This window comes from Protomyctophum bolini (assembly GCF_963924005.1).
Source record: "Protomyctophum bolini genome assembly, chromosome: 14".
Lineage (NCBI taxonomy): Eukaryota > Metazoa > Chordata > Actinopteri > Myctophiformes > Myctophidae > Protomyctophum > Protomyctophum bolini.
The window spans coordinates 4,926,274-4,952,312 of record NC_137875.1 but is presented as its reverse complement, the minus strand read 5'-3'; the positions used below and the strand labels follow the sequence as shown (position 1 = coordinate 4,952,312).

The 26,039-nt window shown below is 40.9% G+C and overlaps 2 protein-coding genes and 1 long non-coding RNA gene across 4 annotated transcripts in view; all 3 read right to left on the bottom strand.

The window, feature by feature from the left end:
• LOC308328590 (uncharacterized protein) overlaps positions 1–25,302 on the bottom strand; it is a 59,765-nt gene extending 34,463 nt beyond the window's left edge. Inside the window, exons 1-4 of one of the 2 annotated variants that reach the window (XM_080782537.1) lie at positions 25,171–25,302; positions 6,276–6,326; positions 5,572–5,613; positions 5,100–5,341 (exon numbers count right to left, since the gene is read on the bottom strand). In XM_080782537.1, coding sequence (XP_080638663.1) covers positions 5,100–5,341; positions 5,572–5,613; positions 6,276–6,326; positions 25,171–25,300 — 465 coding nt within the window. In that variant the 5' untranslated portion in view covers positions 25,301–25,302. The remainder of the gene's footprint in view (positions 1–5,099; positions 5,342–5,571; positions 5,614–6,275; positions 6,327–25,170) is intronic. The other variant, XM_080782538.1, reaches the window with a different exon arrangement.
• LOC308328262 (uncharacterized protein) lies at positions 1,012–5,026 on the bottom strand (the record flags this gene model as incomplete). The annotated part of the gene is made up of 5 exons (XM_080782029.1): positions 1,012–1,446; positions 1,955–2,080; positions 3,773–3,823; positions 4,481–4,895; positions 4,985–5,026. 5 exons carry the CDS (start codon positions 5,024–5,026, stop codon positions 1,166–1,168), a joined length of 915 nt encoding a protein of 304 aa, XP_080638155.1. The 3' UTR covers positions 1,012–1,165.
• LOC308328591 lies at positions 21,136–22,371 on the bottom strand. The gene is made up of 3 exons (XR_013965312.1): positions 22,324–22,371; positions 21,399–21,440; positions 21,136–21,185 (listed from the first exon to the last, which is right to left on the bottom strand). It is a non-coding gene; the product is annotated as an uncharacterized lncRNA (long non-coding RNA).
• Positions 25,303–26,039: the final 737 nt, after the last annotated feature.

The following is a 26,039-nucleotide window of genomic DNA, read 5'->3' as shown; positions in this document are numbered from 1 at the left end:
CAGAACACTGTATAAAGTAATGGTACCAGTACCAGACAGTGTTACATAGAATAGACCAGAACACTGTATAAAGTAATGGTACCAGTAGCAGACAGTGTTACATAGAATAGACCAGAACACTGTATAAAGTAATGGTACCAGTACCAGACAGTGTTACATAGAATAGACCAGAACACTGTATAAAGTAATGGTACCAGTAGCAGACAGTGTTACATAGAATAGACCAGAACACTGTATAAAGTAATGGTACCAGTACCAGACAGTGTTACATAGAATAGACCAGAACACTGTATAAAGTAATGGTACCAGTAGCAGACAGTGTTACATAGAATAGACCAGAACACTGTATAAAGTAATGGTACCAGTACCAGACAGTGTTACAGAGCATAGACCAGAACACTGTATAAAGTAATGGTACCAGTACCAGACAGTGTTACATAGAATAGACCAGAACACTGTATAAAGTAATGGTACCAGTAGCAGACAGTGTTACATAGAATAGACCAGAACACTGTTTAAAGTAATGGTACCAGTACCAGACAGTGTTACATAGAATAGACCCAGAACACTGTTTAAAGTAATGGTACCAGTACCAGACAGTGTTACATAGAATAGACCCAGAACACTGTATAAAGTAATGGTACCAGTACCAGACAGTGTTACATAGAATAGACCAGAACACTGTATAAAGTAATGGTACCAGTACCAGACAGTGTTACAGAGCATAGACCAGAACACTGTATAAAGTAATGGTACCAGTACCAGACAGTGTTACATAGAATAGACCAGAACACTGTATAAAGTAATGGTACCAGTACCAGACAGTGTTACATAGAATAGACCAGAACACTGTATAAAGTAATGGTACCAGTAGCAGACAGTGTTACATAGAATAGACCAGAACACTGTTTAAAGTAATGGTACCAGTACCAGACAGTGTTACATAGAATAGACCCAGAACACTGTTTAAAGTAATGGTACCAGTACCAGACAGTGTTACATAGAATAGACCCAGAACACTGTATAAAGTAATGGTACCAGTACCAGACAGTGTTACATAGAATAGACCAGAACACTGTATAAAGTAATGGTACCAGTACCAGACAGTGTTACATAGAATAGACCAGAACACTGTATAAAGTAATGGTACCAGTAGCAGACAGTGTTACATAGAATAGAGCAGAACACCATTGAACACATTGTAGTTGTCTATGTTATCATAGAGCCTCTGCCCTGAATCTAAACGCATGTCAACAGTGTCTCCCTCCTCCAGCTCTACCATCATTCCACTAGATATCTGTTCAACACCTCCACTATTGTATCCACAGTTAACTAAGATGCTCTGCTCATTCTTATACATGTGGACACAGAACCACTCTGATGACCGTATGTTATATGCAGCATATGTGAAGTGATAGAGTCCTCTGACCGGCGCAGAAAAGACCCCTGAGAACACAGGATGAGAGAACACATTACATTAATATAAATAAAAAATACAATTATAAAAATAAAAACCTTAATTTTAAAAGTCAGATCTATAAGTTTGTGTGAGTTAAGAGGTTACTTTCCTCATCTCCTCTGGACTGTTGTTTTCAATGTGAAACACACAGTGGTGGAAAGTAACTAAGTACATTTACTTAAGTAAAACATTTTGGTATTTGTAGTTTACTTGAGTATTAACAGTTTTACTCGGATCCAAATATTGTACTTTTCTCCACTACATTTATTTGACAACTTTAGTTATAGTTACTTTGTAGATTTAGATTATTACTACAAAACATACAGTAACCACTTCAGCCTTTAACGCATTTCAGCCATTTGAAAATAGCTGATCTACAATCAATCTATTTCCAAAAGATGTTTATACATTTGAAAACATGAAATGGAACATTTCTACTTTTTACTTGTAGTACTTTAAGTACATGTGTGTACAGATGGATTGTAGTTTAATCACCTGTAGATGAATTGTAGGCGTTGCCGATGTTAGTGATGACGTTCTTGTAGATCAGAGTGGTGCGAGAACTATACGGTCCAACTTGTCCATAACCCAAACCAGCAGAGAAGGCCACCTTCGGTTTGTCTGTCAACACAGGAGGAGCATTATCAAACACTTTAAATATTATAAAAGCATAATATTATATTAAGCCAATACACAAATCTTGTTGTAAAGCTCCAACAAGACAAAGTATAGGCTGTTAAAACTAAACGGTCACTAACATAACTACTATATGGAATATTACTGTCTGTCAAATACAGAGACAGGATTTATTATCATTTATTATTAATTACTTGAACCCTATAGTAACTCTGTTCTGGAGCAGAAATAGCTCAATTCTCGCAATGTGTTGAACTGGGCCATGTTCTGTTGTGCACTTGTAGATCTGCTATTTTCAGCAAAGATATATAGTGTAGAACAAAAACAGGGTCCTTGGGGATCCAGAAAACTGTAAACCTAAATCTTTCATTCACCTTAATGGTCAGATCCTCACTGACATTTAATAGTGGAAGACGGTAAAGTCATTACTTTGGTTAATTGTAACATGTTGTGAGTGTGACAGTACCATCAATATTTACACATAATTACTCATTAATATCCACTTAAACCTGACCGGGGTCCCCCAGGGCTGTATAGTAGGGCTGCTAGTATTTCACTCTGATTGCTCTCAGCACTCATCAGAATGTGATTGGTTGTAAGACTAGCCCAGGCTCTATATGGGTCAGAATGTGATTGGTTGTAAGACTAGCCCAGGCTCTATATGGGTCAGAATGTGATTGGTTGTAAGACTAGCCCAGGCTCTATATGGGTCAGAATGTGATTGGTTGTAAGACTAGCCCAGGCTCTATATGGGTCAGAATGTGATTGGTTGTAAGACTAGTCCAGGCTCTATATGGGTCAGAATGTGATTGGTTGTAAGACTATCCCAGGCTCTATATGGGTCAGAATGTGATTGGTTGTAAGACTAGTCCAGGCTCTATATGGGTCAGAATGTGATTGGTTGTAAGACTAGCCCAGGCTCTATATGGGTCAGAATGTGATTGGTTGTAAGACTAGCCCAGGCTCTATATGGTCATTTGAAATGTTTTTACACATACCCTGAAGTGTGTCAGTTATCTGCCCAAACGTTGGTTTCTGTATTCTCTTTGTCCTATAATACATTCTTGGCACTTTGGCTATACCAGTGTGTGTTCTTTAGCTATACCAGTGTGTGTTCTTTAGCTATACCAGTGTGTGTTCTTTAGCTATACCAGTGTGTGCGGCCAGTAGCTACCCTCAATCAGTCCCACTAGGGAAAAGCCAGGGGCACACAATCCGTTGGAACTACTCCAGAACTACTCTGCCAGGGCTGGGAGGTACACTTCTGGCGCATGGAGGGACTAGGCTCAGGACCTGTGCGTTGCACCAGAGTCCCAGCACCAGACACTTCATTCAGGAGTGTTGGGCAATGGTTCCGCAGCCCGCAGGGACATGGTGCTGCGGTTCCGCTTGCTGCTTGCATGGTCCTCCCAAAGGCCTCACCGAGGGTTGTTGGGCTTCCTCCTCACGGAGGACACAGGCTGGGGCGCTAACCCATACTGCTCACCCAGGTGCCGTCTACATTCCGGCTGTCACCCGTCTCTCCGGTGTCACCAGACTATACGGGCTGGTTGTCACATAGTCTATTCCTATGAGTCACTATAAATAGAAGAACTATAACTAAAAAACATTGCATGGATGCACCTGTATATACTTAATAATATGTTAGTATATATTATATTTATAAAACATACTTACTTTCAGCAGCAGTCAGCCTGGTTTCTATGGTGGTCAGCTGAGCAAGATGAGCTGAAATCAGTACATTAGCATTAAGTCAGTCATACAGTAAATACTCATGCACTTTCACTGTTGAGTGAGTAAGCTTTCCATTATGGATTATATGGATCACCTGTACAGTAAGATACATGATCAAAAACAATGATCTATTCTCTGAGATCAATGAAAGTAATTAAAGGAGTAGTTCACCCATAATGTGACTTAGTTACACACCGCATGAAGCCTTGAATTCATGGAGATTTTTGAGGGGTGCTAGCCCCTCCCATGCCCAGCTTTGTCTGTTTGTGTTAATTTGATTGGCTGATCACCCCATAGCGATGATTTGATTGGCCAAAATGTGAAGGCAGAAAAGTGAACACGCCAAACATGATTGGCCGGAATGACATTTGTGATGATTTGATTGGCTGAGCACGGAATGTGATGTATGATGATAAGAGCGCCCCTCACTTCACACGGGTGTGATTTCCCCCCCCCAGTTTTTGTCACATTCCAATAAGCATATAATCTGATGACCGGTTGAGTCGTGGTCAATTCAAGGCTTCGTGGGGAGACGAGTGTAACTGATAATAAGTCAGTTTGTGTGAACTACTATTTAACCCCAAAGTAAGTCCCTTTTCAACACTACACATTTATACTTGCATTCACTGAACACCATCTGGATCAAATTACCTTCACTTTCTTCCTTCAAGTCTTCAATCTGGACCGTGCTGGTGTTGAGTCTGAAAGCCTCAAAGCCCTCAATCTGACTCTCACTAGCATTAAGTCTGGTCTCAAAGCCTTCAATCTGACTCTCACTAGCACTAAGTCTGGTCTCAAAGCCTTCAATCTGACTCTCACTAGCACTAAGTCTGGTCTCAAAGCCTTCAACTTGACTCTCACTAGCACTAAGTCTGGTCTCAAAGCCTTCAACTTGACTCTGACTAGCATTAAGTCTGGTCTCAAAGCCCTCACTATGACTCTCACTAGCACTAAGTCTGGTCTCAAAGCCCTCACTATGACTCTCACTTGCATTAAGTCTGGTCTCAAAGCCTTCAATCTGACTCTCACTAGCACTAAGTCTGGTCTCAAAGCCTTCAACTTGACTCTGACTAGCATTAAGTCTGGTCTCAAAGCCCTCACTATGACTCTCACTAGCACTAAGTCTGGTCACAAAGCCTTCAATCTGACTCTCACTGGCACTAAGTCTGGTCTCAAAGACTTGACTCTCACTAGCATTAAGTCTGGTCTGGAGAACTTCAACTTGGCCTTCACTGGTACTGAGTCTGGTTTGGAGGTCTGCAACATGGACCTCACTGGTACTGAGTCTGGTTTGGAGGTCTGCAACATGGACCTCACTGGTACTGAGTCTGGTTTGGAGGTCTGCAACATGGACCTCACTGGTACCGAGTCTGGTTTGGAGGTCTGCAACATGGACCTCACTGGTACCGAGTCTGGTTTGGAGGTCTGCAACATGGACCTCACTGGTACCGAGTCTGGTTTGGAGGTCTGCAACATGGACCTGGAGGTCTTTCACGTTGCTCTCAGCCATTTCTGAAAAACACATCACAGACATTTGACCTGAATTCCCCTTTCATTGTCAATGGCAAATCTTCAGACGTGTGGGGAGCGTTTATTTATTAGTGTGTGCCAATTTAAAAGTGGAAATGTGAGTACTTTGTCCTCCATTTAATTGAACCTTTTGGGATTTTTTCAATTCCTACTTCTATACATGTATACTTAATAATATGTCAGTATATATTATATTTATAAAACATACTTACTCCACAGTTGTTGCACTTGGCTTGTCAGCTGAGCAAGATGAGCTGAAATCAGTACATTAGCATTAAGTCAGTCATACAGTAAATACTCATGCACTTTCACTGTTGAGTGAGTAAGCTTTCCATTATGGATTATATGGATCACCTGTACAGTAAGATCAAAAAAAGTTATCTATTCTCTGAGATCAATGAAAGTAATTAAAGGAGTAGTTCACCCATAATGTTACTTAATTACACACGCCATGAAGCCTTGAATTCATGGAGATTTTTGAGGGGTGCTAGCCCCTCCTATGCTCAACTTTGTCTGTATGAACACAAACACGATGATTTGATTGGCTGATCACCCCATAGCGATGGTTTGATTGGCTGATCACCCCATAGTAATGATTTGATTGGCCGCTATTGTGTTCTTTTAGCAACAGTAAGTCATTTTCCAACGTCTCTTACACAGAACATCCTCCTGTTGCTCCCACCTCATTCTTTAATAATACAATATAATATACCAGGTAGACGCCCTGAGGGTGAGAAGCGACCTCGCCCCATGCATCTGCCTGGGTGACGGCGGAATGTGGAATGAATTCTGTATTGGCCATTTATGGAGCGTGTCACGAGGCGTGACGGACGGACTGACTTACAGGTTTTCATAGTAAACTGCAACATGGCCGCAATAATATAACGTTATATAATATCTATAACCTATATCTCACCTGCAGAACTTCCTCCCGGGGCTTCCACCTCATTAGATTTGTTGTCCTTTTCTGAAAATGAATTAATGTTAATTAATTAATTGATAAAATACACACAATCACATCATGTCAAACAAACGGAGAAAACATGGCGCCAGATCAGTCTATATCCTTTTAATACTCTATGGTTGTAACTGGTAACTCACTGCATTCTCACTTTGTTTGTAATCAATAATCATCTCTCTTATTGGTTGGTGAGTGGTAACTCACTGCAGTCTCACTCTGTTTGTAATCAATAATCATCTCTCTTATTGGTTGGTGAGTGGTAACTCACTGCAGTCTCACTCTGTTTGTAATCAATAATCATCTCTCTTATTGGTTGGTGAGTGGTAACTCACTGCAGTCTCACTCTGTTTGTAATCAATAATCATCTCTCCTATTGGTTGGTGAGTGGTAACTCACTGCAGTCTCACTTTGTTTGTAATCAATAATCATCTCTCTTATTGGTTGGTGAGTGGTAACTCACTGCAGTCTCACTCTGTTTGTAATCAATAATCATCTCTCTTATTGGTTGGTGAGTGGTAACTCACTGCAGTCTCACTCTGTTTGTAATCAATAATCATCTCTCTTATTGGTTGGTGAGTGGTGACTCACTGCAGTCTCACTCTCTGTGACTGGCTGTGCAGTCTGATTTGTGCTGCTCTGTATATTTCAAGATTCTACATTTTCATTGTTACATCTTGTAGGCTACCAATACATAAGAGTCACATTTGTAGTTTTGTTGTTGTTGCTCAGTATTGAAATAGAAATAAATTAATTGCAAAGGAATAATTAAGTGTGTGTGTGTGTGTGTGTGTTCACTGAATGAACTATTGGATACAGTCGAAGGGGAGTTGAAGAATTTAAAGAAATTATTTAATATAAGTTTTGCTTACATTCAGTGATAACTTAACTTACTTAAGTTATCACTGAATGTAAGCTAAACTAATTGTATTGTGTTTGGAACAATCAGTGAGGACATCAAACTCAGGATTGACTCAGTAGAAATAGAAAGTGTCGGAGAACAAATTCTTGGGAGTATTAAATCAAACTAAATTGGAAACCTCATATAAAGTATACAAAAGCAAAAATATTGAAATCTATTGCAATACTGCACAAAACTAAACATATCCTGGACCAGAAGTCATTATATATCCTGTACTGCTCATTCATAACTCCATATATTCATACTGCGCTGAAGTCTGGGGCAACACCTATACTGTATCACACTACTACTGCAAAACAAAAGCCATACGGATTGTAAATGGGGTTGACTATATTCACCCCACCAATGAATTATTTGTAAAATGTCGTGCTTTGAAATTTAAGGATTTAGTTGATTTAAAAACATTAGAGATAAAATGAAAACACTTCCAGAATGTATCCAAGGGTTGTTCACAATGAGAGAGAGAGCTGTTATTCACTCAGAGGAAAATGTATGTTTAAAAAAAAAAATAAAGGATCAACATGAGAAGTAATTGTATAACGATAAAGGGTGTGAAGCTGTGGAATAGATGTGATGATGAATTGAAAGACTGTGGAGCTAAGGATAAACTTAACCCATTCTGACCGGGAACCCGTTTTTGTGTTAGCATCATGTTATGCTTTAGCTATTGAAAAATAGCAGATCTACAAGCTCGTAGCGCGCCACCGAGTGGCGCGCTACGAGCTTGTAGGTCTGCTATTTTTGAAAAATCGAAGAGCGACTGACATAGAAGACATTTATTTAGAATCTGATCTCAGGTCAGAATGAAAACTGTCAGGATGTAGAAGACATTTTCAGAATCTGATCTCAGGTCAGAATGGGTTAAGAAGGTATTCAAAAACCAAGTATTAAATAGCTACACAGAGTAAAGGCTCAAATCTATGTAGTGCTATGAAGTGCACTATGGCCACTTGTTTCTTTAGTTTTTTGTGTGAAAATGTTACTACTGTGACTATTATTAGCATATTGTTTTGCTTAGGGGAAACAAAGGGAGTATTTAAGCACCTTTATTTTATTATTTTACTTGAATATGACATTGTTCAGTAGAAATAAGACACATGAACTGTTTTGTTTGAAATCCTGTAAAAAAATATATTTTTATTTTTAATTTTTTAAGTTGCTAAGCCAGCCTGACGGTGTCTCCTGATGCCGCGTGTCACCCCCCCCCCCCCCCCCCCCCATCACTCTCCCCATTTCCTGTCACCATACTGTAGACTATCCAATAAAAAAGCCCCAAAATATATCTTAAAAAAACAAAACAAAAAAACTAATTGAACTGAACTTGAAAACGGGCAAAATGGGCTCTCAGCTCTCATGATTTGTACAAACATCCGCATCTCCAACATCCTTACCTGTGAGGTGACTGTTCAGGCTTAACTCCAACGTTGCTTGGTTGTCATGGTGGTGGTTTAGGCTGAGGTCCAACGATCCTTGGTTCTCATTGTGGTCGATTTTTACGTGGAACTGAAGGTCAGTGTCACCAGAACACAGACAGAAGAGGCAGAGCAGGGAAACATAAGCAGTGTTCATCCTGAAAGTATTATCGATGCTGGGCATGAAGCGTCTTATATAATCTACCTGGGTAACCTTCTTTGTTTTGCAGGCCTCAAGGTATCTGGAGCCCTAGGCAGAATTAGACCTGGCAGACAGACACCTGTCATAAACTGATAGAGCAATAAGATTCCGGTAAGACTGGTGTTGGCTGAACGTATACGTGCTGCGTTCATGTGTCTATAAATGCACCACATCTCTGGGCTGGGCTTTTTACAAAAAAGCCCCCCCTTTTAAATACTACATACACACATACATACATACATACATACATATCTACATGCATAGATTTCAGAAGTTTTAGCAGTTTTTAAGGACCCACTTTTAGGCCAGTGCACCAGAGCAAACTCTTGCCTTTTTTTAAACCCTACCCATTTTAACCAAATACATAAATACATACATACATACATACATGCATAGTCCCCAGTGAATAGGCATTTTGCCCTTCACTGGTAACCTTATTTTGGATTTGTTTTAAATATATGAAGGTTTTGTGGGCTGGGCTTTTTACTAAAAAGCCCCCCCTTTTAAATACTACACACATACATACATACATACTATACATACATACATTTCAGACGTTTTAGCAGTTTTTAAGGACCCACTTTTAGGCCAGTGCACCAGAGCAAGCTTTTGCCTTTTTTTAAACCCCACCCATTTTAACCAAATACATACATACATACATACTTTCGTTACGTCATCAAGAACAGCAGTCGGCTGGGTATGTATGTCTGTATATTCTGCCGGCCAATGAAGGACCACTGTTCTTGATGACGTAACTAAAGTACATTTCAAAATTGCTATAAGGTCACCGGCCAATAGGGAGCCACCATTCTTGGTGATGTAACTAATGTACGTTTCAAAGTATTAACGGCTACATATAACAAAATATATCACACATTTCTCACCTTCTTTCCACTACACTGACTGCAGCACTGACGGTGCTTCATTTGGTAGCATTATGTAGTGTGTGACTGACTGACTGCTTCTACTTGCATTAAGTGTTCAACAATATGGGAGAGTGGAGAGGTGAACTGAATGACATCAGTATGACCCACACACACACACACACACACACACACACACACACACACACACACACAGCTCTGAGAGAGAGAGAGAGAGAACCAAATAATCCACATTCCTCATTCGTCAATCATAAATATGTGTTGCGTTCCAAATTCCATTCCATGCATACGACAGCTTTAGAGTAGTAATCACAGCTCTGATGAACACTTTCATCAAAACACATTCTTCCAGCTATAACCACTTGTTTGGTTTGGCAAGGTAGCTTGTGGCTGTAAACTGATCAGGTAACTCTGTTGATGAGAAAGACCAAGGCATGCCGATGTACCGTGATAATGGGGAGGACACACACACACACACACACACACACACACACACAGTCACACAGTCACACACACTACAGGCTAAACTTGATTTGATGCGAATACTTCTCACGGAAACATCAAGGATAAAATGCTGATGGATTACTGGAACACTTGAGACAAAGACAGATAAACATGATGAGTGATTAATGGAGGAGTTTAAGTGTCACCATAGTTTAATAAGAGGCACCTGTCACTGTGATCAGAGGTGAGCTAACTTTTAGGTTGTGTAGGAGGTCCTAGGCTGTGGATGGAGGGTTGCCATGGTTTATGATCGTGGAGTGTTATTAGGCTAGTTGTTGTTGTCATTATTGGACACTTTGAAACTCTCCCTCAACCAACGACGACCAGTGAGGGAGATTGAATGGAAATGGGAGGCGACACACTGGAGCTAAAAGACCTCTGAAAGTCTCACGTCAAAGGAATGTAACCTCCGTGTGCTGCACGTTGTTGCCATTCTCTCATGACACGTGGCTGCTTGCGTGTGCATCGCGTGCACGCGTGTTGCAGTACAGCGTGTTATACTGTGCTGTACCTTTTGCAAATAATAAGCTGTACATTTATATGGATGAATCCACTGTAGCACGTAATTACAGTATGTTCCATCAACAACAGTCTTAGCGGAATCTTCTGGCTCTTTGAACGGTGTGTGACGGTGATCAAGGAGAGAGAGAGAGAGAGACACCACACAACCACTCTTAAAAAGGTCCCTGGCTAATAAGACAAATATGCCTTAAAACGTTAAAATATAAACACCTTAAATATGTGCTGTGGACTATTAGCAGTGGTTCTCAAACGTATTCATGTCAAGGACCCCCACATTGATGTGTATTTGGCCGTGTTTATGTGTTTGTGTTTATTTGTTAATGTTTAGGGAAAATGTTCAAAAATGTTCAAAAATATCATATCTAAAGCTTGCAGCGTTGCACGACGTAACACACTGTGAGCTTGTAGATCTGCTGCTTCAATGGCCAACACATTAAATGGACACAGAGCTTGTAGATCTGTTGTGTTTGAATGGCCAGCGCATTAAATGGACACAGAGCTTGTAGATCTGTTGTGTTTGAATGGCCAGCGCATTAAATGGACACAGAGCTTGTAGATCTGTTGTGTTTGAATGGCCAGCGCATTAAATGGACACAGAGCTTGTAGATCTGTTGTGTTTGAATGGCCAGCGCATTAAATGGACACAGAGCTTGTAGATCTGTTCTGTTTGAATGGCCAGCGCATTAAATGGACACAGAGCTTGTAGATCTGTTCTGTTTGAATGGCCAGCGCATTAAATGGACACAGAGCTTGTAGATCTGTTGTGTTTGAATGGCCAGCGCATTAAATGGACACAGAGCTTGTAGATCTGTTGTGTTTGAATGGCCAACACATTAAATGGACACAGAGCTTGTAGATCTGATGTGTTTGAATGGCCAGCGCATTAAATGGACACAGAGCTTGTAGATCTGATGTGTTTGAATGGCCAACACATTAAATGGACACAGAGCTTGTAGATCTGATGTGTTTGAATGGCCAGCGCATTAAATGGACACAGAGCTTGTAGATCTGTTGTGTTTGAATGGCCAGCGCATTAAATGGACACAGAGCTTGTAGATCTGATGTGTTTGAATGGCCAGCGCATTAAATGGACACAGAGCTTGTAGATCTGTTGTGTTTGAATGGCCAGCGCATTAAATGGACACAGAGCTTGTAGATCTGTTGTGTTTGAATGGCCAACACATTAAATGGACACAGAGCTTGTGGGCTCCCCCAGAGTTAGTGTCGAAGTGTCCTTGAGCAAGATTCAGAAGCCCTAATTGCTCCTGATGTGCTGGTTGGTGGCTTGCATGGTGTGCACCACCATCGGTGTGTGAATGTATGTGTGTGTGTGTGTGTGTGTGTGTGTGTGTGTGTGTGTGTGTGTGTGTGTGAATGTATGTGTGTGAATGGGTGAATGTATAATGCTCAAATCTATGTAAAGCGCCTTGGATAAAGGCGCTATATAAATGCACCATTTACCATTTAATGTTTGTTTAGGGCAGTAAATGTACCGTGACGTAAGACGTCATCTGACTGATATAAACTATACAACCTGTAATAAATGTATTTCATTTTTCACGGACATGAGAACATATCAACATGGCCGGGCGCCCCTCACTTCACACTAGTGTGATTTTTAGTCTAATTGTAGTATTCTTACTGAATGTACAGCACTTTGGTTCAATGCCGTTGTTTTAAATGTGATCTATGAATCAGTAGCTGTGAAACTTTTTCACATCAAGGACCCTCAAATTGACACTTATTAGCCCGCCGACCCCCATTTGAAAAGATTTGCCCATGAGAGAAGATGTTTACGTCTCCAGCAGTGACTCTCAACCATTTTAATTTCAAAGACCCCCCAGTTCGACATGCATTAGTCTACGGACCCCCCATTTAATGGCATTTCTATCTCTGGGACACCGAATTTATATTGTAAAATATGTTTGGACCTGAGGGAAGAAATCCTCTGAATTAGCTAAATTAGCCAAAGTAGCAGAACTACAGTAGAAGCTCACAACATGCCCTTTTCCCATTTGATTCATTGATTGATTCTTTTTTGTGTGTGTGTGTGTGTGTGTGTGTGTGTGTGTGTGTGTGTGTGTGTGTGTGTGTGTGTGTGTGTGTGTGTGTGTGTGTGTGTGTGTGTGATGAAAATGAACAATATATGATTTTCTTTAATATATATAGTAAAATAAGCATTATATGCTGTGCTGTACTCTGGGCATGAAGACAGAGTCATGTCAGTGAGCTGAGCTGTGCTGTACTCTGGGCATGAAGACAGAGTCATGTCAGTGAGCTGAGCACACTGTGTATGGCACAAGTGTTGCACTGTGACTTTATGGATAAAGTGGTTCAACTGATTGTGAGGCTATTTTAACTCATTCTGCTGGGGACCCCCTTTAACCTCCCAAGGGACCCCTGGCCCGGGGACCCCCTGTAACCTCCCAAGGGACCCCTGGCCCGGGGACCCCCTGTAACCTCCCAAGGGACCCCTGACCCCGGGGACCCCATGTAACCTCCCAAGGGACCCCTGGCCCGGGGGTCCCCGGACAACACTTTAATTTAAGATTAGAACCACTGAAGTATAGGCTATCAATAAACACCTGTGTGGGGTGCTGAGGGCGCTGCAGCCCCACCTGGTGGTGGTGGGGAGTAATATTATTTTTTGATGGGTTAGAACCTGCATATAGTTGCATACCGGTAGACTAGATGTTGAAAAAGGCGTTTGGGTCTGACTCTGTAGTTCAGGGAGTAGGAACCTTTGTAACAGGTACTGCGTGACACAGGAACCTATTGGAGGTTGCACCTCTAAGTATTCAAATGTTGAGCTGTCGCTATAGAGCGTGTTACAAACTCATTTAATAAACTATTACCCTGTTGGATTAATTCATGGGGAAAGGGAAGGTGAGTAAGACATACATTATTGTTCATTAATTCTGCCCGCCGTGCAGAAATGTGCTGTTAAAACGTGTGTCATTGAACGCCTCTGAGCCCATATTGGACTCTTTAATTTCGAATACAAGGTTCTGTAAGTCGATCCAACACAGTTCTGTGTGTGTGTGTGTGTGTGTGTGTGTGTGTGTGTGTGTGTGTGTGTGTGTGTGTGTGTGTGTGTGTGTGTGTGTGTGTGTGTGTGTGTGTGTGTGTGTGTGTGTGTGTGTGTGTGTGTGTGTGTGTGTGTGTGTGTGTGTGTGTGTGTGTGTGTGTGTGTGTGTGTGTGTGTGTGGCCTACATCAGATGTTGTTGTTGATGACACATTAGAGAAGTGACCATTGTAGAAGTGGGTTGTGCAGCCATTCAACGACAGTGACTCTGGAAGAGACATATTCCTTATCAAGGTGTATAAAGTACCAACATATTATAGATAGATGTTATTATACAGCTTGGTTGAAGAGACATATTCCTTATCAAGGTGTATAAAGTACCAACATATTATAGATAGATGTTATTATACAGCTTGGTTGAAGAGACATTCCTTATCAAGGTGTATAAAGTACCAACATATTATAGATAGATGTTATTATACAGCTTGGTTGAAGAGACATATTCCTTATCAAGGTGTATAAAGTACCAACATATTATAGATAGATGTTATTATACAGCTTGGTTGAAGAGACATTCCTTATCAAGGTGTATAAAGTACCAACATATTATAGATAGATGTTATTATACAGCTTATTGGTTGCACATTAACTGCTTTTTTTGTTCATAATATCCTCCTGAAACAATTGTTGTCGAGTTTCCCCAAGTTTGTGCACATTATCTACTTTTGTCTGTGTTCAAGAATGTCTTGTTAAATGTAACTATTAGGCCTATAGCCTACTATTGACCAAGTGAGAGACTAATGTAACTATTAGGCCTATAGCCTACTATTGACCAAGTGAGAGACTGCCTTTGGGGATGCAGTTGGGTAGTACTGTAGGACAATTATTTCACCTTTTGTTTAACTATTAGCCTACTATGTTGACCTTACTTGGAGACTGCCTTTGGGGATGGAGTTGAGTAGTACTGGACAATTATTTCACGTTTTATAAATGTTTGTCATTATAACAAACTGTCTTTGCACCTAATTTATTAATTCTCTGAAGGATGTGCTCCGGTAGCTTCTGTGGGTTCAGTCATTCTGAAGTGTTTCACACATTCACTGATGTGTGTTTACATGCTTTATACTCCTGTTAGAGAGTAGATAGCATGTTTATGACTCTTTTCTGTTACTGTACCATAGTTTAATATTCTACTGTTAGACAGATGTTAGGTTCTTAGCTTAGTTATGATTATTGATGACTATTTTTTGATGTATTTGATGTATTACCATGTGTTGAACCTTACTGTAAGTCTCTCTGGATTCAGAGCGTCTGATAAATGACTCCATTGTCAATTGTAGCTGACGACCCTGTCAACCCTTTTACAGTAGAACTGTTACTTCTGTTATGAGCCAGCAGGTGGCAGCATTGGCCCACAGTTCAGTTCAGTGCTGTTCAAGCAATGTTCAAGCAAATCAAAGTGATAGAAGAAATAGTTCTCACATTGTTGAGTGGTGCTGATTGATTGATTGAAATATTTAATAACAGTTTGCAGAATTACAGTACATTTCAAGCACAAACTCAATACAAAGACAGTTAACTGTGAGTAGACGTCCCAATTAAGCATTACATGATTACACTTGTTTACAACAAGGTCCACCTTGTTCAATTCATCATCCTATGCGGAGCTGTGTATGTATGTGTACATGTATGTGTACACACGTCCGTGTATGTATGTGTATGTAGAAATGTCATTATTTGGAGGGAAAATGCTCAGAATTAACAACATTAGTCAAAGTAGCAGAACTACAGTAAAAGCTCACAACATGCCCTTTTCTCATTTATTTGATTTATTGAAAACTATTTGACAGAAATGCAAACAGCCTGCAGTACAATATACACTTGGTCTAAAAGGATATGAACATTATGGAGGCTCTTTAACCTAATGCTTCTCTAACATGTTCATGTCAAGGACCCCAAAATGATCTGTTTGTCTGTGGACCCCCGTCTGTGACAGCATAGACCCCAAAATGATCTATTTGTCTGTGGACCCCCGTCTGTGACAGCATAGACCCCAAAATGATCTATTTGTCTGTGGACCCCCGTCTGTGACAGCATAGACCCCAAAATGATCTATTTGTCTGTGGACCCCCGTCTGTGACAGCATAGACCCCAAAATGATCTATTTGTCTGTGGACCCCCGTCTGTGACAGCATAGACCCCAAAATGATCTATTTGTCTGTGGACCCCCGTCTGTGACAGCATAGACCCCAAAATGATCTATTTGTCTGTGGACCCCCGTCTGTGACAGCATAGACCCCAAAATGATCTATTTGTCTGTGGACCCCCGTCTGTGACAGCATAGACCCCAAAATGATCTATTTGTCTGTGGACCCCCGTCTGTGACAGCATAGACCCCAAAATGATCTATTTGTCTGTGGACCCCCGTCTGTGACAGCATAGACCCCATGAGAGAAGATGTGTATTGTTACAATGTTTCAACACAATTTAAACTTTCAGATTTTATTTCAGATTATTTTTCAAAGCATAGGCCTATTGAAAATAGTAGATGAAAAGCTGATAACGCTGAGAAGCTTGATGAAAGATAGAGATGAAGGTAAAATAGTTTCTGTAGATTCAGGTAGATCAGAGGACTGGCTAGCATAATATCGCTCTTTAAGAGACAAAGTGACCACATTAAATAAACATAAAAAAGCCTAAACTATCAATCTAGAATTGAAGAAATTATACATGGTAAAAAACGCTGGAGTATTCTCTCTCAATCAAATCACGGGTAGAGATAAAATGAGCAAAACACCATCATTTATTGAATCAGGTGAACACTTCATCACCGAGCCCCAAGAATTAGCTGATTATTTTGACAATTATTTCATAAGTAAAGTTGATACCATAAGAAATGACATGCTGCCTGCAAACGGTCATCTATCTGAATCAATTATTAAAAATGATATCATGCAGAACAAATTATAATGCAAATTTGAATTTTTATTCACTAATGTATCTGAAATTAAAAATCTATTGTCTGAATTGAAATCTTAACAAACCCGGTGGTCATTATAATCTAGACAGGAGACTCTTAAAGCTGTCAGATGGAATTATAGCTCAGATATAGACCAGAACACTGTATAAAGTAATGGTACCAGTACCAGACAGTGTTACATAGAATAGACCAGAACACTGTATAAAGTAATGGTACCAGTACCAGACAGTGTTACATAGAATAGACCAGAACACTGTATAAAGTAATGGTACCAGTAGCAGACAGTGTTACATAGAATAGACCAGAACACTGTATAAAGTAATGGTACCAGTACCAGACAGTGTTACATAGAATAGACCAGAACACTGTATAAAGTAATGGTACCAGTAGCAGACAGTGTTACATAGAATAGACCAGAACACTGTATAAAGTAATGGTACCAGTACCAGACAGTGTTACATAGAATAGACCAGAACACTGTATAGAGTAATGGTACCAGTACCAGACAGTGTTACAGAGCATAGACCAGAACACCATTGAACACAGAGCGGTTCCATTGGTCATCTATGAGCCTGGACGCTGTAGCTAAACGCATGTAAACAGTGTCTCCCTCCTCCAGCTCTACCATCATTCCACTAGATATCTGTTCCCAACCTCTACTATTGTATCCACAGTTCAATAAGAGGTTCTGCTCATTCTTATACATCCAGACACAGAACTCCTCTGATGACCAGTTGTTAACTGCAGCATATGTGAAGTAATAGAGTCCTCGGACCGGCGCAGAAAATACCCCTTGAGAACACAGGATGAGAGAACACATTACATTAATAGAAATTAAAAATACAATTATATAAATAAAAACCTTAATTTAAAAAGTCAGATCTATAAGTTTGTGTGAGTTAAGAGGTTACTTTCCTCATCTCCTCTGGACTGTTGTTTTCAATGTGAGACACACAGTGCTGGAAAGTAACTAAGTACATTTACTTAAGTAAAACATTTTGGTATTTGTAGTTTACTTGAGTATTAACAATTTTACTCGGATCCAAATATTGTACTTTTCTCCACTACATTTATTTGACAACTTTAGTTAGTAGTTACTTTGTAGATTTAGATTATTACTACAAAACATACAGTAACCACTTCAGCCTTTAATGCATTTCAGCCATTTGAAAATAGCTGATCTACAATCAATCTATTTCCAAAAGATGTTTATACATTTGAAAACATGAAATGGAACATTTCTACTTTTAGTACTTTAAGTACATGTGTGTACAGATGGATTGTAGTTTAATCACCTGTAGATGTATTGTAGGCGTTGCCGATGTTAGTGATGACGTTCTTGTAGATCAGAGTGGTGTCAGAACTATACGGTCCAACTTGTCCATTACCCACACCAGCAGAACCCAAACCAGCAGAGAAGGCCACCTTCGGTTTGTCTGTCAACACAGGAGGTGCATTATCAAACACTGTAAATATTATAAAAGCATACTATTATATTAATCCAATACACCAATCTTGTTGTAAAGCTCCAACAAGACAAAGTATAGGCTATTAAAACTAAACGGTCACTAACATAACAATACTCCATGGAATATTACTGTCTGTCAAATACAGAGACAGGATTTATTATCATTTATTATGAATTACTTGAACCCTATAGTAACTCTGTTCTGGAGCAAAAATAGCAGATTTCTCACAATGTGTTGAACTGGGCCATGTTCTGTTGTGCACTTGTAGATCTGCTATTTTCAGCAAAGATATATAGTGTAGAACAAAAACAGGGTCCTTGGGGATCCAGAAAACTGTAAACCTAAATCTTTCATTCACCTTAATGGTCAGATCCTCACTGACATTTAATAGTGGAAGACGGTAAAGTCATTACTTTGGTTAATTGTAACATGTTGTGAGTGTGACAGTACCATCAATATTTACACATAATTACTCATTAATATCCACTTAAACCTGACGGGGTCCCCCAGGGCTGTATAGTAGGGCTGCTAGTATTTCACTCTGATTGCTCTCAGCACTCATCAGAATGTGATTGGTTGTAAGACTAGCCCAGGCTCTATATGGGTCAGAATGTGATTGGTTGTAAGACTAGCCCAGGCTCTATATGGATCAGAATGTGCCAAATTCTTGGCACTTTAGCTATACCAGTGTGTGTTCTTTAGCTATACCAGTGTGTGTTCTTTAGCTATACCAGTGTGTGTTCTTTGGCTATATCAAACCAGTGTGTGTTCTTTAGCTATACCAGTGTGTGGCTATATCTGAAACCAGTGTGTGTTCTTTGGCTATACCAAACCAGTGTGTGCAGCCACTTCTTTCTCTTTCAAAGACTACCTTTCTGATTGTTCTGTCATGGATCAGCAACACTACATTATAATATTCTAACATTATTCTGTCATGGATCAGCATAGTTCAGTCTTCATAGTTCATACATAATGAAGACTGAACATAATATGTTTACTAAGCATACATATAGTATTTTATATTAGTATATCATACTTTAATTAATATATAATTATTAATATATGAATGAACATACTAAGCGTCTAAGCGTTTATTTATTAGTGTGTGCCAAGTGGAAATATGAGTACTTTGTCCTCCATTTAATTGATCCTTTTGGGGATTGTTTCAATTCCTACTTTTGATATACATGTATACTTAATAATATGTTGGTATATATTATATTTATAAAACATACTTACTCCACAGTTGGTGCACTTGGCTTGTCAGCTGAGCAAGAAGAGCTGAAATCAGTACATTAGCATTAAGTCAGTCATACAGTAAATACTCATGCACTTTCTCTGTTGAGTGAGTAACCTTCCATTATGGATTATATGGATCAACTGTACAGTAAATTACATCATCAAAAAAGTTATCTATTCTCTGAGATCAATGAAAGCCCCTCCTATGCCCAGCTTTGTCTGTTTGTGAACACAAACACGATGATTTGATTGGCTGATCACCCCATAGTGATGATTTGATTGGCCGAGGATAAAATGTGATGGCAGAAAAGTGAAGACGCCAAACGTGATTGGCCAGAATTACATTTGTGATGATGATTTGATTGGCTGAGCACGGAATGTGATGTATGATAAGAGCGCCCTTCACTTCACACGGGTGTGATTTTTTTCCAGTTTTTGTCACATTCCAATAATTTGATGACCGGTTGAGTCGTGGTCAATTCAAGGCTTTGTTTGGTGTGTAACTGATCGTTTCGAGGAAGCAATCTGATTGGTTGAAACAGCCTTCTAGTCGTGGGTTAAACCAGCACCATTCACCACCTAATAAAAACAAAGAATTCAGCCGCTCTGTTCTCCCAGAGCGCTAGCAAACTCGGTGGCTAGGCTACCTAGTTTATTGGGACATTTGTGATCGTAGTGACTATACATCTGTCATTATTATTATAATTTTTTCAGCCATTTTCATAGTTTTAAGGGTAACTGTTGTATACTTGCAATATTACACGAGAGGGTGTTTTTTAACGTGATTATTGCCACAACAGTGATGCGGTAAGGAACGAGACGAAGTCGAGTTCCGCAAGCATCACTGAAGTGGCAATAATTACGTTAAACCACACCCTCTCGTGTAATATTAACCCACACCCTCTCGTGTAATATTGCTTAAATAAAAGATTTTTGTGCGAACTATTTAACCCCAAAGTAAGTCCCTTCTCAACACTACACATTTATATTATTATCTTCTGTGTGGAGTTTGCATGTTCTCCCCGTGTCCCCTAGGGTAGGTACCCTCACAAAAACATGCAGTAATACTGGTCTCTAAACTGCCTCCCCCTGGCCAGCCGGGGCGCCTGATGGAGGGGAAAGGAACTGGTTGGAATAACGTGTTCCTTCCACGCGCTACGTCCAACCAGGGAAACTCCCCCCTGTCAGGTGTAAATGAGCAACTTGGACACTCAGGCATGAAGGGAGCATGAGTTAAGTCCGTTGCTCTCCCCAGGTTGGCGGAGGGTGTGTAGAGCCCAGGATCACAGTAGATGATTGGCACAGGGGTGAAAAATGGGTTACAAAATCGTGGGATAAAAAATATATAAAAAAAAAAACACTACACATTTATACTTGCATTCGCTGAACACCATCTGGATCAAATTACCTTCACTGCTGGTGTTGAGTCTGGTCTCAAAGCCTTGACTCTCACTAGCATTAAGTCTGGTCTGGAGAACTTCAACTTGGCCCTCACTGGTACTGAGTCTGGTTTGGAGGTCTGCAACATGGACCTGGAGGTCTGCAACATGGACCTCACTGGTACCGAGTCTGGTTTGGAGGTCTGCAACATGGACCTCACTGGTACTGAGTCTGGTTTGGAGGTCTGCAACATGGACCTCACTGGTGCCGAGTCTGGTTTGGAGGTCTTTCACATTGCTCTCGCTAGCATTCAATTTGGCAGCCATTTCTGAAAAACACGTCACAGACATTTGACCTGAATTCCCCTTTCATTGTCATCTTGAGTGTGCATGGGAGCGTTTATTTATTAGTTAATTAAGTAATTACAAAGTGGAAATGTGAGTACTTTGTCCTCCATTTAATTGAACCTTTTGGGATTTTTTCGATTATTCTGTATACTTAATAATAGTCAGTATATATTATATTTATAAAACATACTTACTCCACAGTTGGTTCACTTGGCTTGTCAGCTGAGCAAGATGAGCTGAAATCAGTACATTCGCATTAAGTCAGTCATACAGTAAATACTCTCACTTTCACTGTTGAGTGAGTAAGCCTTCCATTATGGATTATATGGATCACCTGTACAGTAAATTACATAATCAAAAAAAGTTATCTATTCTCTGAGATCAATTGAAGTAATTAAAGGAGTAGTTCACCCAAAATATGACTTAATTACACACCCCATGAAGTCTTGAATTCATGGAGATTTCTGAGGGGTGCTAGCCCCTCCCATGCCCAACTTTGTCTGTTTGTATGAACACAAACACGATGATTTGATTGGCTGATCACCCCATAGCGATGATTTGATTGGCCGCTATTGTGTTCTTTTAGCAACAGTATAAGTCGTTTTCTCAACGTCTCTTACACAGAACATCCTCCTGTTGCTCCCACCTCATTCTTTAACCCATTCTGACCTGAGATCAGATTCATACGAGGTTTCCACTGGACACACACTGGTCTGATTAACCCATTCTGACCCGAGATCAGATTCTAAAAATGTCAGTCGTTCTTCGATTTTTCAAAAATAGCAAACCTACAAGCTCGTAGCGTGCCACTCGGTGGCGCGCTATGAGCTTGTAGATCTGCTATTTTTCAATGGCTAAAGCATAACATGATGCTGACACCAAAATGGGTTCCCGTTCAGAATGGGTTAATAATGCAATATAATATACCAGGTAGACGCCCTGAGGGTGAGAAGCGACCTCGCCCCATGCATCTGCCTGGGTGACGGCAGACTGCCGGGCAGATCAACATATGGGATGAATTCTGTATTGGCCATTCATGGAGCACGGACGGACTGACTTGCAGGTTTTCTATGGTCGCAATAATATAACATTATATAATATCTATAACCTATATCTCACCTGCATAACTTCCTCCCGGGGCTTCCACCTCATTAGATTCGTTTTCTGAAAATTAATTAATGTTAATTAATGAATTAATTGATAAAATACACATACAATCTGCATCAGGTCAAACAAACGGAGAAAACAAACAAACTGATGTGGTGTCCTGCAGACGAGGCCGTATTGTGCGTTTTACCCGGGCAAGTATTTAGCCCATCTGCCCTTTCTGCCAGACGGAGACGGCGTTTTGGGGGACTTAACCCATTCTGACCTGAGATCAGATTCATACGAGGTTTCCACTGGACACACACTGGTCTGATTATAACCCATTCTGACCTGAGATCAGATTCTAAAAAATCTTCGATTTTTCAAAAATAGCAGACCTACAAGCTCGTAGCGCGCCACTCGGTGGCGCGCTACGAGCTTGTAGATCTGCTATTTTTCAATAGCTAAAGCATAACATGATGCTAACACCCAAAATGGGTTCCCGATCAGAATGGGTTAACCGGCTAATTCTGAAACCACCTCCCAGAGAATGCCGCCTATTTGCTGAAACGGTGACGCTAGTCGTCCCCTCGCCCACTCCAAACGGACCTCACTTCACCAGGCTTTAGTATAGTATCCCCTCGCCCACTCCAAACGGACCTCACTTCACCAGACTTTAGTATAGTCGTCCCCTCGCCCACTCCAAACGGACCTCACTTCACCAGGCTTTAGTATAGTATCCCCTCGCCCACTCCAAACGGACCTCACTTCACCAGGCTTTAGTATAGTATCCCCTCGCCCACTCCAAACGGACCTCACTTCACCAGACTTTAGTATAGTATCCCCTCGCCCACTCCAAACGGACCTCACTTCACCAGGCTTTAGTATAGTATCTCCTCGCCCACTCCAAACGGACCTCACTTCACCAGACTTTAGTATAGTCGTCCCCTCGCCCACTCCAAACGGACCTCACTTCACCAGGCTTTAGTATAGTATCCCCTCGCCCACTCCAAACGGACCTCACTTCACCAGGCTTTAGTATAGTATCCCCTCGCCCACTCCAAACGGACCTCACTTCACCAGACTTTAGTATAGTATCCCCTCGCCCACTCCAAACGGACCTCACTTCACCAGGCTTTAGTATAGTATCCCCTCGCCCACTCCAAACGGACCTCACTTCACCAGGCTTTAGTATAGTAGTCCCCTCGCCCACTCCAAACGGACCTCACTTCACCAGGCTTTAGTATAGTAGTCCCCTCGCCCACTCCAAACGGACCTCACTTCACCAGGCTTTAGTATAGTATCCCCTCGCCCACTCCAAACAGACCTCACTTCACCAGGCTTTAGTATAGTATCCCCTCGCCCACTCCAAACGGACCTCACTTCACCAGGCTTTAGTATAGTATCCCCTCGCCCACTCCAAACGGACCTCACTTCACCAGGCTTTAGTATAGTATCCCCTCGCCCACTCCAAACGGACCTCACTTCACCAGGCTTTAGTATAGTAGTCCCCTCGCCCACTCCAAACGGACCTCACTTCACCAGGCTTTAGTATAGTATCCCCTCGCCCACTCCAAACGGACCTCACTTCACCAGGCTTTAGTATAGTCGTCCCCTCGCCCACTCCAAACGGACCTCACTTCACCAGGCTTTCCGGTATCAATCACGTCACAGCTATTTTATATTGGCACATAAATAATCGTCTATAAATCTCTTCTCCGAAAATAGCCGGTCTGCAGCCATGCAGTGAGCTTGTAGATGAGCTATTTTCGGAGAACAGATATAAATTATAGTGATTACCAATCTGGAAAGACAAGAGAAAAACGGTTGATCTACATTATTGTTGGCCTACTAATGGTGTAGTGTAGAATATATTAGTATAGGCTATAAAGATACAAAACAAACTGGTCAGGCTCCTACTTGGCCTCACCCCCCGAACCCACCTCACCCCTGCCCACTTTGACAGGCTGGGATGGCTTAGGGTCGACGACAGAGTACAGCATCTTGCAACGGGTCTGGTCCACAAGATTCGATACACCACCAAGATACCCATGTACCTGTCTAAATACTTCCTTAATGTAAACGAAGTCCACACCCACAACACCAGAGGGAGTGCAACAAACCATGTACAACACCAGATTCGGCACAAACAAGGGACTAAATTCTTTTCGCTCCTATGCCACCAAAATGTGGAACGCCCTACCAACAGTCATTAAGTCATGTGAATCCCTTGACTCCTTCAAAACCGCTCTCAAAGGGAACCTACGGACGGCTTCAATTCAAAACTGGCCTCTGTAAAATCTGAATCTCAGGCATGCAGGTCTGACTGCGCAGTGCACACTGCACCGTCTGCACGCATGGACCTCGTCAAAGTGCTTCGTCTTCTTGGGTGGGTTTACTGTCCATATTCCTCTATAAACGGCCTGTTTTCACTGTTTCTAATTCCTCTTTTTCATACGTTTGTATAGCCTATGGGCAATGTTTAGCGCTGTGCAGGCAGCAGGTGGAATCAGTCAATCTATTAACGAGCAATTGTCTGACACTCAGAGGTGTTGCGCACCAGTGAATAATAATCAATTTCCAAAGTCAAACTCGTAAATTCACAATGCATCATATCATGCCGCCCCTCGTTGTGAGCTTTAAGATCTGCAAATCTCATGCTTATGTATACATTACTTTGTAGCCTACTTCTGGCAGAAGAGGATATATGAGAATATTAGTAGGCCTATGTAAAATCATTAAAATAGCAAGGCATAAGGGTTAATAATACATTTAATAATTAAACCCACTATATATATATTTTTTTTTAATTAATTAATAATCAAAAAGCAGCACTAGAACCTCGTGGTCTAGAAGTAACAGCCTCTCCAGCATGCTTACCTGTGATGTGGTCGTTGTGGCCGTTGAGGTTCACCTCCAACGGTCCTTGGATCTCGAGGTGGTTGATGCTCAACTGGAACGGCAGGTCGGTGTCGGCTGAACACAGGCAGAAGAGGACGAGCAGGAACATGGCAGCAGTATCCATCTTAGAAGATGTGTGTCATGCTGTGGCAAGCAGGATGTTATATACTGTACACTACCTGGCTACCGCCTACCCGTAACCTTTTTTTTTTCTTTTTACCTGGGCAAGGCTGGCAGACATTTAGAACATGCTCTGCATTCCATGCAAGCATGCTTTACCATTCCACGCCTGCATATGACAGCTTGACAGCAGTCATCACATCTCCTGATGATGAAAGATAGAGATGAAGGTCAAATAGTTTCTGTAGATTCAGGTAGATCAGAGGACTGGCTAGCATATCGCCCCAAAATGATCTATTTGTTTGTGACAGCATAGACCCCATGAGAGAACATTTGTATTGTTACAATGTTTCAACAGAATTTAAACTTTCATAATTACTTTTCAAAGCATATTGAAAATAGTAGATGAAAAGCTGACAACGCTGAGAAGCTTGATGAAAGATAGAGATGAAGGTAAAAGAGTTTCTGTAGATTCAGGTAGATCAGAGGACTGGCTGGCATATCGCTCTTTAAGAGACAAAGTGACCACATTAAATGAACAGAAAAAAGCCTAAACTACCAATCTAGAATTGAAGAAATTATACATGATGGTAAAAAACGCTGGAGTATTCTCTCTCAATCAAATCACCGGTAGAGATAAAATGAGCAAAACACCATCATTTATTGAATCACCAAGACCCAAGAATTTGCTGATTATTTCGACAATTATTTCACCATTATTTTCAAGT